The sequence below is a fragment of the Gorilla gorilla genome, chromosome 20 (assembly GCF_029281585.2).
Source record: "Gorilla gorilla gorilla isolate KB3781 chromosome 20, NHGRI_mGorGor1-v2.1_pri, whole genome shotgun sequence".
Lineage (NCBI taxonomy): Eukaryota > Metazoa > Chordata > Mammalia > Primates > Hominidae > Gorilla > Gorilla gorilla.
The window spans coordinates 6,623,884-6,640,003 of record NC_073244.2 but is presented as its reverse complement, the minus strand read 5'-3'; the positions used below and the strand labels follow the sequence as shown (position 1 = coordinate 6,640,003).

The following is a 16,120-nucleotide window of genomic DNA, read 5'->3' as shown; positions in this document are numbered from 1 at the left end:
CAAGAGACTCTGGATTCTAGTTTATTATTATTATTATTATTATTATTATTATTATTATTATTTATTTATTTTTGAGATGGAGTTTCGCTCTTGTTGCCCAGGCTGGAGTGCAATGGAGCGATCTTGGCTCACTGCAACCTCCACCTTCCAGAATTCAGGTGATTCTCCTGCCTCAGGCTTCCCGAGTAGCTGGGATTACAGGCATGCACCACCACGCCCGGCTAATTTCGTATTTTTAGTAGATATGGGGTTTCTCCATGTTGGTCAGGCTGGTCTCGAACTTTAGACCTCAGATGATCCGCCTGCCTCGGCCTCCCAAAGTGCTGGGATTACAGGCGCGAGCCACCGCACCGGCATATTTTTTTTTTTTTTTGAGACGGAGTCTCTCTCTGTTGCCCAGGCTGGAGTGCAGTGGCGTGATCTCGGCTCACTACAGCCTTCGCCTCGCAGGTTCAAGCAATTCTCCTGCCTCAGCCTCCCACGCGCCACGACGCCAAGCTAATTTTTTTTGTATTTATAGTAGAGATGGGGTTTCACCACGTTGCCAGACTAGTCTTGAACTCCTGACCTCAGGTGATCTGCCAGCCTCGGCCTCCCAAAGTGCTGGGATTGCAGGCGTAAGCCACTGGGCCAGGCTTGGACCATTCTATTTTATTTTATTTTATTTTTTTTAATAGAGCGGGGGTTTTACCATGTTGCCCAGGCTGGTCTTGAACTCCTGAGCTCAAGTGATCCGCCTGCCTCAACCTCCCAAAGTGCTGGGATTACAGGTGTGAGCCACCGCGCCTGACCTACTGACCATTTTCCACACCTAATCACACAGCCAAGGAGCATCAAAGACATTCTACAAAACAGAGGAATGTTTATTGTGCCAGATGCTGGAGAGTGTGGGTGTGGGCAGCTGAGGTGACCCGGGCAGCCCTTCTCAGTGGGTCCTGCTGGCCAGGTCCGGGTCCCGGGGGTGGGGACAGGGGTGGTCCTCGGAGCGTTGGATGATAGAGTTGATCCAGTTTACAAACTGTGCCACCGGGGCAAAGGCGTCGGGGTAGAGCCCTGAGGCGCAGCCTCCCCGGACGAAGGAGGCAATTCCGTGGATTAGCCCGTTGCAGACCAAAGGGCTGCCGGAGTCCCCCTGTGGAGGCAGACAAGGTGGGGAAGCTGGACTGGGAGGCCCTGCCCACCTGCCCGCCGCCTGTCAGGGTTGGGAAGTCCCTCCTAGGGTCTAGCCACGGTGCCTGTTGCTGCAATCCGGGCTGGGAGCGGGTGGGGAGCAGAGGGACACCCAGGGCACGTACGAAACAGACGCCGGCCCGCCGGCCCCTCACGAGAGTGCAGACGTTGCTGCGACGGCAGAGGGACGTCACCACCGTCACGTTGAGCTCCTGCAGGATGCTGGCGATCCCACGGTTCCTGCCCAGAAGGCCCCAGCCCATGGCCAGGCACTGCACCCCATTGCCCAGGCGGCGTCCCTGAGCCGGCAGCTGGGCCACCTGCACGTTGGCGTTGATGGTGGCCGACCCGTTGAGCTGTGGCGGTGGGGACAGATCGTCAGCACGTCACACGGGGCAGTGATGATGACCCTCCCCTCTCCGGGCCTCAGTTTCCCCATCTCAGGTTCCACTGTGGTTCTGGGATCCTGCAGGACAGGATACACACCCCACACTCTGCTCCCCAAGGCGAGCCTCAGTTTCCCCATCTGTAGAGTGGGAGCCGTCACCAAGGCTCAGGGCGTTGGAGGTTGTCCCTGGATATGGCTTGAGTGCAGGAAGCAGTAGGTGCTCAATTAACAAAAAAACTACAGCCGGGCGCGGTGGCTCACGCTTGTAAGCCCAGCACTTTGGGAGGGCGAGGCAGGAGGATCACTTGAGGCCAGGCATTCAAGACCAGCCTGGGCAATGTGGCAAAGCCCCATGTCTACAAAAAAAAAAAAAAAAAAAAAAAAAAAATTGCCAGGCGCGGTGGCTCACGCCTGTAATCCCAGCATGTTGGGAGGCTGAGGTGGGCGGATCACCTGAGGTCAAGAGTTCAAGACCATCCTGGCTAACATGGTTAAACCCCGTCTCTACTAAAAATACCAAAAATTAGCCAGGCGTGGTGGTGGGCGCCTGTAATCCCAGCTACCTGGGAGGCGGAGGCAGGAGAATCGCTTGAACCTGGGAGGCGGAGGTTGCAGTGAGCTGAGATTGTGCCACTGCGCTCCAGCCTGGGCGACAGAGCGAGACTGTGTCTCAAAAAAATAAAAAAATAATTAGCCAAGCGTTGCCAGGCGCAGTGGCTCACACCTGTAATCCCAGCATGTTGGGAGGCTGAGGTGGGCGGATCACCTGAGGTCAAGAGTTCAAGACCAGCCTGGCCAATATGGTGAAACCTTGTCTCTACTAAAAATACCAAAAATTAGCCTGGCGTGGTGGTGGGCGCCTGTAATCCCAGCTACCTGGGAGGCGGAGGCAGGAGAATCACTTGAACCTGGGAGGTGGGGGTTGCAGTGAGCTGAGATTGTGCCACTGAACTCCAGCCTGGATGACAGAGCGAGACTCCATCTCAAAAATATATATATATGTGTGTATGTATATATATTTATTATTTTATAAAAATAATATTTTTATATATTTTATATTTATTATTTTATAAAATAATAAATATATTTATTATTTTATAATATATGTATGTGTGTGTGTGTATATATATATATTAGCCAGACGTGGTGGACGTGGTGGTGGCACCTGTGGTTCCAGCTACCCCCCATTCCAAGCTGAGAGGATAGCTTGAGCCGAGGAGAGGGAGGCTGTAGTGAGCCGCGATCGCACCACTGCACTGGGTGAGAGCTATGAGAAAACTTAGTGACAAGGAAATTCTCCCTCTAACCCTTCCCAGGGAGGAATCTTTTTTTTTTTTTTGAGACCCAGGCTGGAGTGCAGTGGTGTGATCTCAGCTCACTGCAATCTCCGCCTCCGGGGTTCAAGCGATTCTCCTTCCTCAGCCTCCTGAGTAGTTGGCCACCACACTCGGCTAATTTTTTTTTGTATTTTAGTAGAGACGGGGGGTTCACTATGTTGGTCAGGCTGGTCTCGAACACCTGACCTCGTGATCCACCCGCCTCAGCCTCCCAAAGTGCTGGGATGACAGGCCTCAGCCACCGCGCCCGGCGCCCAGGAAATAACCAGAACTGCAAGCCGCGGACAGGGGTGGAAAGGTGGGGACTTTTGCCCCTTTTCCCAAAGACAGAGGCTGCCCCTGCCCTCGGCCACAGGGCTGGTGAATGGAGAGACACAAAGAATCTCAGTAAGTTTGTTGATTGACAGCAGATCGGGGCCTCCCTTCTCAGTAAGTTTGTTGATTGACAGCAGGTCGGGGCTTCCCTTCTCAGTTAAGTTTGTTGATTGACAGCAGATCGGGGCCTCCCTGCAGGATCTCATTTAACCCCTCAACAGCCCATGGCGGGCATTTTCCCGTTTCACAGAGGTGCAGACCGAGGCGCAGAGAGGGGACCACCCAGCCCACGATGCCACCCCAGGTCCCCACGAGCGGCCCCGACGCGCCCCTCCGTCGCCGCCTCCACCCTCCCCAGGCCTCTGGCCTCCGCCCCTGCGCCCCCCGCCCCGCCCGGCGGCACCTGGAGAATCACGATGTCGTTGAGCAAGTTGACGGGGTCGTAGCCGTTTTCGAAGATACGCTGCACGGAGAACACCTGCCGGGTGGGCTCCCGCCGCGAGAGGTTATGGGCTCCCAGGACCACCCGCACCGCGCGGACGTTTCTACCGGGGAGGGAGAGGCGGGGCTCAGGGGCGGCCGCGGGGGTCGGGGCTCAGCCGCGCCTTGTTGTCCCCATCCGGCGAGGGGCTTGAGGGCGAAGGTGCTCGAGGGGCCCCGCGGGCCCTGGACGGACCCCCCCCCCCCCAGCAGCCCCGGCCCCGGCCTCCCCCCACCCACCTCACAGACCGGGACGCGGGGTCCGAGCCGGGCGCGCACACTCCCGGCTACTCACACATTCGCCACGCAGTGCGCGGCCGACATGACGAAGTTGGGCGCAATCAGGGTGGCGCCGCAGAAGTGGCCTCCGCGCAGCTGCAGGGACACCATGAAGGGCCACGCGTGGGGCCGCGCTCGCCGGCCCCCCACAATCTCGGAGGCCAGCGCGGTGCCTGGGGACACACCGGATGCGGGTGCTGAGTGCCTGCCAAGGAGCCTGTCCCTTCCCGGCCGCGGGGCCTCTGGATCCCCCACCAGGAACCCACGGGATCCCCCACCGGGAACCCACGGGATCGGGGCCGTTCGCACCCCTGTTGTTCAGATGAGGAAACTGAGGCACGGAGAGGCAAAGGGACCTCCCCACGGTGCCCCTCCAAGGCACAGACAGACCTGGACTTGAACCCAGAGGGCGACCTGCGACCCCCCCCCCCCCCACCCGGTTTTCAAACCCCAACTCTGGGCTCCTGGTGGTGGCTTCACCGCTCAGAACCTCAGTCTCTTCTGGTCCCCTTGTCCCAGCTGGCACCTCCCCTGTGAGGATGAGGGACCCACACTGGTGGGGCCCTCCATGGAGAGGTGGGAATAGAACCCGGGGACAGAGGGAGCAGCGGAGGGTTGGACTCAAAAACTCACCCCCCAGCAGCAAGGCCGGCAGGACACAGGCGAGGAAAAGACAGGGGGGTCGGCGGCCGAGGGTCATGGTGGGGCTGGGGCTCCGGGGTCTCTGCCCCTCCGTGCCCGCCCGGCTCCTCTTATAGCCCTGTGCTGGGAGGCCGTTGCATTGCCCCACGGCCGGCCAGCGCCCTCCACTTCCTCTCCCCTGGCACAGGGCGTTGATGAAAAGGGGGAGAAGGGGGACAAGAGGCTGGGTTGGCTCGGGTGGGGCCTCCAGACAAAATTCAGGATGCACAATCGCATTCAAATGTCAGATAATCAACGTGGGTTTTTTAATTTATTTTTTTGGAGACAGAGTCTTGCTCTATCGTCCAGGCTGGAGTGTGGTGGCGTGATCTCGGCTCACGGCAACCTCCGCCTCCCAGGTTCAAGTGATTCTCCTGCCTCAGCCTCCTGAATAGCTGAGATTACAGGCACCTGCCACCACTCCCGGCTAATTTTTGTATTTTTAGTAGAGACAGTGTTTCGCCCTGTCGGCCAGGCTGGTCTTGAACTTCTGACCTCGGGTGATCCGCCTGCCTCAGCCTCCCAGAGTGCTGGGATCACAGGCGTGAGCCACTGCGCCTGGCTAATTTTTTGTATTTTTAGTAGAGACGGGGTTTCACCGTGTTGGCCGGGCTGGTCTCGACGTTTTTTTTTTAATCTAAGTCTGTTCCAAATGAGGCCCAGGATATACTTACCCAAAATTCACATTTAACCGAGCGTTGCTGTGTTTTTGCCAAACCTGCCAAACCTAGACCTGAGGGACTTGATGGGGGTGGCCTCACCTGCCTCAGTTTACCCAGGGCCCCGTGATACCGGCCACATGCAGCTGTGTCGCCTGCCTCAGTTTACCCAGGGCCCCGTGATACCGGCCACATGCAGCTGTGTCACCTGCCTCAGTTTACCCAGGGCCCTGTGATACTGGCCACATGCAGCTGTGTCGCCTGCCTCAGTTTACCCAGGGCCCTGTGATACCGGCCACATCCAGCTGTGTCGCCTGCCTCAGTTTACCCAGGGCCCTGTGATACTGGCCACATGCAGCTGTGTCGGGCACTCACTGCACAATAGGCACTTCTCTGGTCCTTCCCAGGGTTCCTGTTTGGGAACTGAGGCACGTCAAGGGCCTCCCCCAGGAGCTGCGAGTGTAACCCAGGCCTCTGGGACCCGCAGCTGGACGGAGATCTGGGGCCGGCTCACTCCAGCCGCTCCCTGAACCTCAGGGCTCATTCTTGGGGGCCAGGCCTTCCATCCTTTCCTCGGCTGTTGCCTCCAACGGGGAACTCACTCTCACCCAGGCTCATGGTCAGTCCCTGGACACCAGCTGAGGCTCTGACAATCTCTCCCGCCCTTCTGCCTTGGTGAGCTTCCCTGAAGCCCTCCCCGCCTGAGGCAGGGGCTGGGCGGGCATCTGGCAGGGCTGCTGGAGAGAGAATTCCTGTCCAGGCCAGGAGGCTGGAGTGAGGATGTCCACCCAAGCCTGAGGGCTTCCGCCTGGAGGAACTGGCAGGGGAGCTGGAGTCCCAGCCGCGGGAATGGGATTCCCAGGACCCAGCCCCGGGCTCCAGGCCCCGTTCCTCTTCCCATCTCCCCCACCATGTTCCAGCTGCAACGGCCGGGCCAAGGCTGTCGCAAGAACCAACGTCCTCCTGGCTCCAGGACAAGGGGAGGGGAAGGGAACCAACGGGCCTGTCTCCAGGAATAGGCGGGGCGAGGGCACCCGGGGACACGCAGAGCCTGGGCCAGGCTGGAGTCCTGACGTGACCACAGGCAAGTGGACCCCCATGGCTCTTGGGTTAGGGAGACAATGGCCCTGCCCTCCCAGAGCCTAGCACACAGCAGATGCTCAGTCCATGTCTGCCCTGTCCTCAGCTTAATCAGACACACACTACCCTGCCTTCTCCCCTCCCCTTTTGGCAGGGTTCCCACCTTGCTGCCTTAACGTCACCACAGTGCACTTAGTAAGCGCCTACTGTCTACAGAGCCCTGTTTCAAGTCGGGGGTGGGGGGATTTCAGGGGTGGGGGACGCCATATCTTTGGAGGGGGGCTTGGCCTCCAGCACGGAGATCAGACTTGGCTTCAGCTGCATTTATTGAGCACCAGCTGTATACTACATTCTCACGTGCAGTCATTATTAAGTGTGCCGACGCTGGGTTCATATCCTGGTTCTGGTGTGGCCATTTGGCCACTGTGTAACTTCAGGCCCCTGAAATAAACTCTCTGTGACTCAGTTTCTTCCTCTGTAAAATTATAATCATAGGATCCATCACATAAACCTGTCAAGAGGATGAAATAAATTCACGTTCGTAAAGTTCTTAGCTAAGAAAGTGTTGTCTGGCCGGGCGCGGTGGCTCAGGCCTGTAATCCCAACACTTTGGGAGGCTGAGGAGGGTGGATCACCTGAGGTTGGGAATTCCAGCCTGACTAACATGGACAAACCCCGTCTCTACCAAAAATACAAAATTAGCCTGGCGTGGTGGTACCTGCCTGTAATCCCGGCTACTCGGGAGACTGAGGCAGGAGAATTGCTTGAACCTAGGAGGCGGAGGTTGCAGTGAGCCGAGATCATGCCACTGCACTCCAGCCTGGGCGACAAGAGCAAAACTCCGTCTCAAAAAAAAAAAAGAAAAAAGAAAGTGTTGCTTTGTGAGCTGGTTCACCATTAACTGTGGCAGGAAAGGTAGGGGTGTTATGGTCACAGCGGGTATAGACTCCAAGGGGGACGTGGGGTCTTCTGGGAGGCCAGGAGATTGCTAAGATTACAGTGACCTGGAGGTGTTCATATGTAGAGTCACTGAGGACCCACCTGGGCAACCAGACCCCGTCTCTACAAAAACTAAGAAAATAGCTGGGTGTGGTGGCACCTGTAGTCCCAGCCACTCAGGAGGCTGAGGTGGGAGGATCACTTGAGCCCAGGAGGTTGAGGCTGCGGTTAGCCAAGATTGCACCACTGCACTACAGCCTGGGCGACAGAGTGAGACCCTGTCTCAAAAAAATATTAAAAAGAAAAAAAAACACTAGCAATGAGCTTCATTTCTTCTCTACACGTGTCCTGGAGCAGGTCGTCCCCTCTCCGTGGCTAATGCCTCCTTCTAGTGGCCACTTGCCCGTCTTTGAGCTGGACTGTGAGTCCCACCTCTTCCCCGCCTCGGACCTCCCCTCTGGCCACCCGCCCCCAGTTCATTGCTCATGCTTCCACCAGGGAACTCCTGCCCTGCCTACCCCTCCTACGAGAAATAGCGCTCCAACCCCATTACCCCTCCCCTGCACCCACATCCCTCCCCTGCCTGCCCTCCTCCCCGTCACCTGGCCTCTAGCCCTCAGGTCTCTGCCCGGACTGTGCCCCCTGCCTGGCGGCCCTTCGGATGTTTCTGTTCACACCTTGATATGCAGCTCTGGCACTGCCACCTCCTCCAGGAAGCCCCCCAGGGTGCTTCCCCATCCCCATCCCCCTCCTCAAGGAGCCCCTGAGCCGGCAGGGACAGTTCTAGGAAACGTCTGGGGTGAGTCCATTTTCCAGATGAGGAAACTGAGGCACGGAGATGAATAACAACCTGCCCAGGGCCACCCTGATGGGGCCGGGTTAGAACCCACAGCCACGAGCATCCAGGAGACAGACCCCCTGCAACCTGGGCCCCCATCCCCAGCTCCGACTCCCCCTATCCTGAGTTTGGGGCTCGGGGACTTGAACCCAGGGGACCTCTGGGCAGTTCCCCCTCCCCTCCCTATATGGGAAGGACAGACAGGAGCCAGGGGGAGTTTCAACGTTTATTGAGGTCACGGTGGGGTGAGGTGCAGGGCCGGCCTGTCTCCCGGAGCCCCGTGGGAGGGAGTGTGGGGGGACGGGAGGGGCCGTCCCGGATGCCACAGTGTTCGGGGAAGAGCTGCTTCTGTCCAAAGATCCGCCTTGAGGGTTTGGAGCCAGGCTCGGGGTCCCAGCCAGCGCTGTGGGAGGGGCGGTTCAGAGGCGGCCCTCGGCCTCCACACGGCGCAGCGTGGAATGGATCCAGTCCACGTAGAGGGCTACCCGCGCGAAGAAGTCGGGGAAAAGGCGGGTGGCACATCCCCAGATCACGAAGGAGTCTATTCCTTGGATGATGCCATCACAGATCAGGGGGCCACCTGAGTCTCCCTGGGGGACAGGGACGGCCAGTCACCCATCAGGGGCCACCTGAGTCTCCCTGTAGGATGGGGACGGCCAGTCACCCATCAGGGACCACCTGAGTCTCCCTGGAGGATGGGGATGGCCAGTCACCCATCAGGGGCCACCTGAGTCTCCCGGGAGGATGGGGACAGCCAGTCAACCGGGCTGGCCCCAGGCAGCCAGGAAGGGGGCTGGGGTAGCCACAGCTGTTTCAGAATAAAATGCTTCCAATATGGAACTTTCTTTCTTTCTTTCTTTCTTTCTTTCTTTCTTTCTTTCTTTCTTTCTTTCTTTCTTTCTTTTTCTTTCTTTCTTTCTTTCTCTCTTTTTCTTTCTTCTTTCTTTCTTTCTCTATCTCTTTCTTTCTTTCTCCTTTTGTTTTGTTTTGTTTTTGTTTTGTTTGAGACAGAGTCTCACTCTGTCACCCAGGCTGGAGTGCAGTGCCGTGATCTCGGCTCACTGCAACCTCTGCCTCCCGGGTTCAAGCGATTCTCCTGCCTCGGCCTCCCGAGTAGCTGGCTGTCTTTCTCTCGAGACAGGGTCTCGCTCTGTTCCCCAGGCTGGAGTGCAGTGGCACAATCATAGCTCACTGCAACCTCGAACTCCCCAGGCTCAAGTGATCCTCCTGCCTTAGCCTCCTGAGTAGCTGGGCCTACAGGCTCACATCACCATGCCCAGCTAATATTTAAATTATTTGTAGAGATGCCACCCTGCTATGTTGCCCAGGCTGGTCTTGAACTCCTGGACTCAAACGATCCTTCCGCTTTGGCCTCCCAAAGTGCTGAGATTACAGGCGTGAGCCACCACTGCTGGCCTGGAATTTTCTTTAAAATGTGTGAGCACCAGCCAGGCACAGAGGCTCACGTCTGTAATCCCAGCACTTTGGGAGGCTGAGGTGAGTGGATCACTTGATGCCAGGAGTTCAAGACCAGCTTGGTCAACATGGAGAAACCTCATCTCTACTAAAAATACCAAAAAAATTAGCCAGGCACGGTGGCAGGTACCTGTGCACCTGGTTACTCAGGAGGCTGAGGCAGGAGAATACCTTGAACCTGGGAGGCGGAGGTTGCAGTGAGCTGAGATCTCACCACTGCACTCCAGCCTGGACAACAGAGCGACACTCCGTCTCAAAAACAAACAAACAAAAAGTGTGAGCGGGAGGGGCTGAGGTCTTTTGTGGGAACTGGGCATTTATGGGCCTCCCGCTGGATACCTGGAGTCCTGGATTCTGGAAGGGGCCGCCGGGTGAGGGCGGATGGATCTCCCACACCTTCCTGTGGTCCTAGAGGGGAGTGGGGGGCAGGGAACCCCCAGACCCACCCAAGCAGCCAGGTGCAATGTGAGCGCCCCCACCCCTCTGAGCCTGCCCGTTGGGTGTTGGGTGTGCCCACCTTCCAGGTGGGGAGACTGAGGCACAGCATGAAGCCACACAGCTAAGAGGTGGCGTGGAACCCTGGCCGCCGCCCTCCTCCCCTCATGGCAGCCCGGTGCCCGGGGTGGGGGCACGGTTACTTACGAAGCAGATGCCGGCCCTGCGGCGAGGGACCAAAGTGCAAACGTTATGTGGCCGGCAGAAGAAGGTGACCACGGTGACATTGAGCTCCTGCAGGACCTGGGCTGGGGGGTCGTGGGTGCCCACGCGGCCCCAGCCCATGGCCAGGCACTGGGTGCCGTGGGGCACTGGCTGGTCCTGCTGTGGCAGCTGGACTGTGGCGACGGACGCACTGAGGTTGGCTGGGCTGCTCAGCTGGGGCAGAAGGCAGGCGGCGGCGGTGAGACGCTGCTCCCAGGTCACGGTGGCCGGCCGGCCGGGCCGCCCTCCCACCACACCCACCACACCCACCGCCTCAAAACGCCGCGCACGCCGCTCCCTCCGCCTGGGCCCCACGACCCCCTTTGTCCCATTTGTCACTATTGTATTCATTCATTTTCTTTCCTTCTTTCTTTCTTTTGAGATGGAGTCTTGCTCTGCCACCCAGGCTGGAATGCAGTGGCGTGATCTCGGCTCACTGGAACCTCCCGGAGCCCTCCCATTGGGTGAGGTGGCCAGCCTGGTCTCAAACTCCCAACCTCAAGTGATCTGCCTTCCTCAGCCTCCGAAAGTGCTGGGATTACAAGTGTGAGCCATAGTGCCCGGCCATTCATTCGTGTTTTCTTTCTTTCTTTCTTTTCTTTTCTTTTCTTTTTTTTTTTGAGATGGAGTTTCGCTCTTGTTGCCCAGGCTAGAGTGCAGTGGCGCGATCTCGGCTCACTGCAACCTCTGCCTCCTGGGTTCAAGCAATTCTGCTGCCTCAGCCTCCCAAGTAGCTGGAACTACAGGCACCTGCCGCCACACCCAGCTAATTTTTGTATTTTTAGTAGACACGGGGTTTCCCATATCGATCAGGCTGGTCTCAAACTCCTGACCTCAGGTGATCCGCCCACCTCGGCCTCCCAAAGTGCTGGGATTACAGCCACCGCCCCTGGCCCATTCATTCATCTTCAAAGCACTTTTTTTTTGAGATGGGGTCTTGCTCTGTCACCCAGGCTGGAGTGTGGTGGCATGATCACAGCTCACTGCAGCCTCAACCTCCTGGGCTCAAGTGATCCTCCCATCTCAGCTCATGAGTGGCTTGGCGTGTGCTACCATGCCCGGTTGATTTTTAAATTTTTCTTTTGTAGGCTGGACGCGGTGGCTCTCTCCTATAATCTCAGCACTTTGGGAGGCTGAGGAGAGCAGATGACTTGAGGTCAGGAGTTCGAGACCAGCCTGGCCAACGTGGCAAAACACCGTCTCTACTAAAAATACAAAAATTAGCCAAGCGTGTTGGTGCATGCCTGTAATCCCAGCTACTCAGGAGGCTGAGGCAGGAGAATTACTTGAACCTGGAAGGCAGAGGTGGCAGTGAGCCGAGATTGCACCACTGCACTCCAGCCTGGATGACTGAGTGAGACTCTGTCTAAAAAAAAAAAAAAAAAATGTCTTTTATAGAGATGGGGTCTCACTAGGTTGGTCAGGCTGCTCTCAAACTCCTGGCCTCAAGTGATCCTCCCATCCCAGCCTCCCAAAGTACTGGGATTACAGGCGTGAGCCACAGTGCCCAGCCCCAAGCACTTACTGAGCACCACCTGTATGCCCAGTCCCGTTCTAAGCCACATGAGTCCAGTAACGAACAACACAGACAAAAATCCTCTGCCCTGGGGAGCTGATCTTTCCGGGTGGGAGGAGGCTAGGAGGGCCCCATGAATGAGAGGAGCACGCGGTTCAGTGGAGAAGAGTGAATCGGGGAGGGCTGTGGCTGTCCTCGCCACTTCCAGTGAGGTCAGGGGAGGCGCCGGAGGAGGCGAGGGCACCTGGCTTTCTGGGGGAACAGCACACCGGGCGGAGGCGCAAGCAGGGGAGAGGGGCAGGCAGGGGAGAGGCGCGCAGGGAAGAGGCGCGCAGGGGAGAGGCGCGCAGGGGAGAGGCGCGGGCAGGGGAGAGGCGCGGGCAGGGGAGAGGCGCGGGCAGGGGAGAGGCGCGCAGGGGAGAGGCGCGGGCAGGGGAGAGGCGCGGCCGGGGGAGAGGCGCGGGCAGGGGAGAGGCGCGGAGAGGCGCGGTCGGGGGAGAGGGGCGGGCAGGGGAGAGGCGCGGGCAGGGGAGAGGCGCGCAGGGGAGAGGCGCGGGCGGGGGAGAGGCGCGGGCGGGGGAGAGGCGCGCAGGGGAGAGGCGCGGGCGGGGGAGAGGCGCGGGGGGTGGGGGAGAGGCGGGGAGGAGGAGTCGCCTGGTGTCCAAGGAGCGGTCTCCCCCGGCCAGTGCCACCGGACCCAGGCTTCAGCGGCCTCGGTCGTGGCCCGGTATACAGTGGGTGCTCAATGAATGCTGGCTGCAGGAATGGGGGTCCCGGAGCCCGCTGGCCGTGCCCCTCCGAGCCCTCGCGGCCCTGCCCGCCCACCTGGATGAGGAGAACGTCGTTCAGTTTGTTCTCCCGGTCGTAGTTGTTCAGAAACACCTGAGCCACCGAGAAGTGCTGCTGGGTGGGCTCCTGCGTCTGCACGTTGTGGGCTCCGAGCACCACGTTCACCAGGCGCTGGGGTCTGCGGGGGTGGGGTGGTCACGCCTCGGCGCCCTGGACACTCGCCGCCGCCCACAGCCGGCCCTTCCCGAGGCCGCGGTGCAGCCCCAGACCCCTCCCTCGGCGACCCTTCCCCGGGCCTCGCCCCGGAACGGCCCACACGCGCGGGGCCTGGGGTCTGCAGACCGGGCTTAGCTGGGTCCTCCCCGGGCAGAGGGACAGTGGCCCGGCCAGGGCTGGAGGAAGAGGGCGGGGCGGACGGACAGGGGTGTGGAGGCGGCCTCTCACCTGTCCTGCAGGCAATGCGCGGCCGTCAGCACGAAGCTGGGGTGGATCAAGGTGCCTCCGCAGAAGTGGCTGCCCGGGTTCCCCCGCATCTGCAGGGAGGCCATGTAGGGCCGGGAGTGTGGCTGCGCCTCGTGCCCGCCCACGATCTCCGCAGCTCGGGCAGCACCTGCAGGGGGGGAGTCCAGGCGTCAGGGAGCCCCCAGGCTGCAGGGAAAGGGGGGATGGCAGAGCAGCCCCTGGGCCTCTCCGAGCCTCCGTCTCCCCATCTGCAACCCGGTCAGTGCCTGCTGGCTGGTGGGAAGGACTCGGCGCCCAGGCCCGGGGGATTATAATTACGACGATTTCCAAAGGCGCCCTGGTGGCAGCTTTCAGTCCTGAGAGTCAGGAAGGCTTTTAAGACGCAGACCAGGTGGCTGGGTGCAGTGGCTCACGCCTGTAATCCCAACATTTTGGGAGGCCGAGGCAGGAGGCTCACTTGAGCTCAGGAGTTCAAGACCAGCCTGGGCAAAATTGTGAGGACCCCATCTCTACAAAAAATTTTAAAATTAGCCAGGCATGGTGGTGTGCACCTGTCGTCCCAGTTACTTGGGAGGCTGAAGAGGGAGGATCGCTTGAGCCCAGGAGGTCAAGGCTGCAGTGAACTGAGATCACACCACTACACTTCAGCCTGGGCAACAGAGCAAGACCCTGTCTCTAAAATAAAACAAAAAAAATGTTTTTTTAAAGAAGCAGAAAAATTGGCTGGGCATGGTTGGCCCACGCCTGTAATCCCAATACTTTGGGAGGCCGAGGTGGGTGGATCACCTGAGGTCAAGAGATGGGGACCATCCTGGCCAACATGGTGAAACCGTCTCTACTAAAAATACAAACATTAGCTGGGCGTGGTGGCGGGCGCCTGTAGTCCCAGCTACTTGGGAGGTTGAGGCAGGAGAATCGCTTGAACCCAGGAGGCGGAGGTTGTGGTGAGCCAAGATCGCCCCACTGCACTCCAGCCTGGCAACAGAATGACACTCCGTCTCAAAAAAAAAAAAAAAAAAAAAAAAAAAAAAAATTAGCCAGGTGTGGTGGTTTGCACCTGTAATCTCAGCTGCCTGGGAGGCTGAGGCAGGAGAATCGCTTGAACCCAGGAGGCACAGGTTGCAGTGAGCCGAGATCGCACCACTGCACTCCAGCCTGGGCAACAGAGTGAGATTCTGTCTCAAAAAAAAAAAAAAAAATCCTGGGTGCAGTGGCTCATGCCTGAGTGAGACCCCATCTCAAAAAAACAAAACAAAACAAAATAAAAAAAAAGAAGCAAAAAAAAAATCAGCCAACAAAGAGACCCATTTTGCAGATGAACAAACTGAGGCATTGAAAATCCCCTCAGGTCAGGAGTTCGAGACCAGCCTGACCAACATGGTGAAACCCCATCTCTACTAAAAATACAAAAACTAGCCAGGTGTGGTGGCGTGTGCTTGTAATCCCAGCTACTCAAGGGGCGGAGGCAGGAGAATCATTTGACCCCAGGAGGCTGAGGCTGCAGTAAACTGAGATTGCACCACTGCACTCCAGCCTGGGCGACAGAGCAAGATTCCGTTTCAAAAAAGAAAAAAAAGGCCAGGCGCGGTGGCTCACACCTGTAATCCCAGCACTTTGGGAGGCTGAGGCGGGCGGATCATGAAGTCAGGAAATCGAGACCATCCTGGCTAACACGGTGAAACCCCGTCTCTACAAAAATTACAAAAAATTAGCCAGGCGTGGTGGCGGGTGCCTGTAGTCCCAGCTACTCGGGAGGCTGAGGCAGGAGAAAGGCGTGAACCCAGGAGGTCGAGCTTGCAGTGAGCCGAGATCGCGCCACTGCACTCCAGCCTGGGTGACAGAGCGAGACTCCGTCTCAAAAAAACAAAAAAAGAAAAGAAAAAGAAAAAGAAAAAGAAAATCACCCTCAGGATAGGGACCTGAGGGGGCCCATGCTCTCTTCTTCCCCTAATTCCAGCATCACTAACTCCTCAACCCTTTCACTCACTCACTCATTCATGCATTTACTCATTCATTCGTTCACTCATTCATTCATTCACTCACTCATTGATTCATTCACTCACTCATTCATTTGTTCACTCATTCACTCATTCACTCACTCACTCATTCATTCACTCATTCATTCATTCATGCATATTCACTGAGCATTTGCTGAAGGCTGGGTGCTGTCCAGGAATTCACCTGTTAATAGCTAATTCCCAAAAGAGCTCCTCAGGAGGGAAGGGCTGGGTTTTGCCCGTTTTACAGATAGGCAACTGAGTCAAATGGCCAGGGCTCCCCCTTGCCCTTGTCCTCCCCACCCCTACAAGCATTGGTCCCGAGCAGTGAGTGGAGTCTCCCCTGACCCTGCCTCAGTTTCCCCAGCTGTGCCAGAAGGGCTTTGGATGGACCTCGTGGTGGATATTTCCCCAGAATCCACCGGGGCCTGGAGGCTGGATGGACGGGCACATGGCTCACTCACCGCTCAGCAGCAAGGCCAGCAGCACGGATGCCAGGGCAGGGCTGGGGGGCCGGTGAGCCATGGTGGGGTCCAGGGTGCACCCACGGTCAAGCTCCTCTTATAGCCCGATGCCAGAGGCAGTTGAGTTGCCCAATGCCCAGGCTGGGTCCCCACTTCCTCCTTTTGCCTTGGGAGCCTGGGAGTCAGAACGGACTCCGGGGAGGAGGTGGGGGCTTTGGGCTCAAGGTCCCGACCTTTGTCGGGGCGGGGAGGCTGGCTGTCACCCACCCAAGCCGGGGGTCCCTGGCCAGGTGGGCAACATGGCCACAGCCCTCAGAGCAACACATGCCCACGTGCCACCCACAAGGATACGCCTCCCTGACGAGGTCCCTGTGGCCTTAGCAAAGCTGGCCGTGGCAGGTGTGTCCCGTGGGTGGGTGAGCTGGAAACGGACAGACAGCAGGATGTAGCAGGGGACAGGATGCAGAGCTGGGGAAGGCAGGGCCCCACCACGAGTACCCTCAGTGCCTCACCTGAGGCCCCAGCGAACATCCTCCTGCCAGCTTTGTCTG

General features: G+C 58.2%; 2 protein-coding genes across 2 annotated transcripts; both read right to left on the bottom strand.

Annotated features, from left to right (window-relative positions):
* Positions 1-845: 845 nt before the first annotated feature.
* On the bottom strand, positions 846-4,783 carry ELANE (elastase, neutrophil expressed). The gene is made up of 5 exons (XM_055371002.2): positions 4,603-4,783; positions 3,986-4,142; positions 3,614-3,755; positions 1,296-1,526; positions 846-1,132 (listed from the first exon to the last, which is right to left on the bottom strand). Exons 1-5 carry the CDS (start codon positions 4,667-4,669, stop codon positions 926-928), a joined length of 804 nt encoding a protein of 267 aa, XP_055226977.1. The 5' UTR covers positions 4,670-4,783; the 3' UTR covers positions 846-925.
* A 3,596-nt stretch (positions 4,784-8,379) lies between these two features.
* On the bottom strand, positions 8,380-15,630 carry PRTN3 (proteinase 3). The gene is made up of 5 exons (XM_055371001.1): positions 15,570-15,630; positions 13,091-13,256; positions 12,683-12,824; positions 10,285-10,515; positions 8,380-8,756 (listed from the first exon to the last, which is right to left on the bottom strand). The coding sequence occupies exons 1-5, from the start codon at positions 15,628-15,630 to the stop codon at positions 8,586-8,588; spliced, it is 771 nt and encodes a 256-aa protein (XP_055226976.1). The 3' UTR covers positions 8,380-8,585.
* Positions 15,631-16,120: the final 490 nt, after the last annotated feature.

What these genes read in the sequence shown, in the direction of transcription:
- ELANE (XM_055371002.2), bottom strand. Translation starts at nt 4,669, where the DNA reads ATGACCCTCGGCCGCCGACCCCCCTGTCTTTTCCTCGCCTGTGTCCTG. An exon ending in GCCGGCCTTGCTGCTGGGGG is followed by an intron (nt 4,143 to 4,602) that starts GTGAGTTTTTGA and finishes GTGTGTCCCCAG; the next exon opens with GCACCGCGCTGGCCTCCGAG. An exon ending in GGCGGGCCGGCGTCTGTTTC is followed by an intron (nt 1,133 to 1,295) that starts GTACGTGCCCTG and finishes CTGCCTCCACAG; the next exon opens with GGGGACTCCGGCAGCCCTTT.
- PRTN3 (XM_055371001.1), bottom strand. Translation starts at nt 15,630, where the DNA reads ATGGCTCACCGGCCCCCCAGCCCTGCCCTGGCATCCGTGCTGCTGGCC. An exon ending in ACGACGTTCTCCTCATCCAG is followed by an intron (nt 10,516 to 12,682) that starts GTGGGCGGGCAG and finishes CTTCTGCCCCAG; the next exon opens with CTGAGCAGCCCAGCCAACCT. An exon ending in GCAGGGCCGGCATCTGCTTC is followed by an intron (nt 8,757 to 10,284) that starts GTAAGTAACCGT and finishes CCTGTCCCCCAG; the next exon opens with GGAGACTCAGGTGGCCCCCT.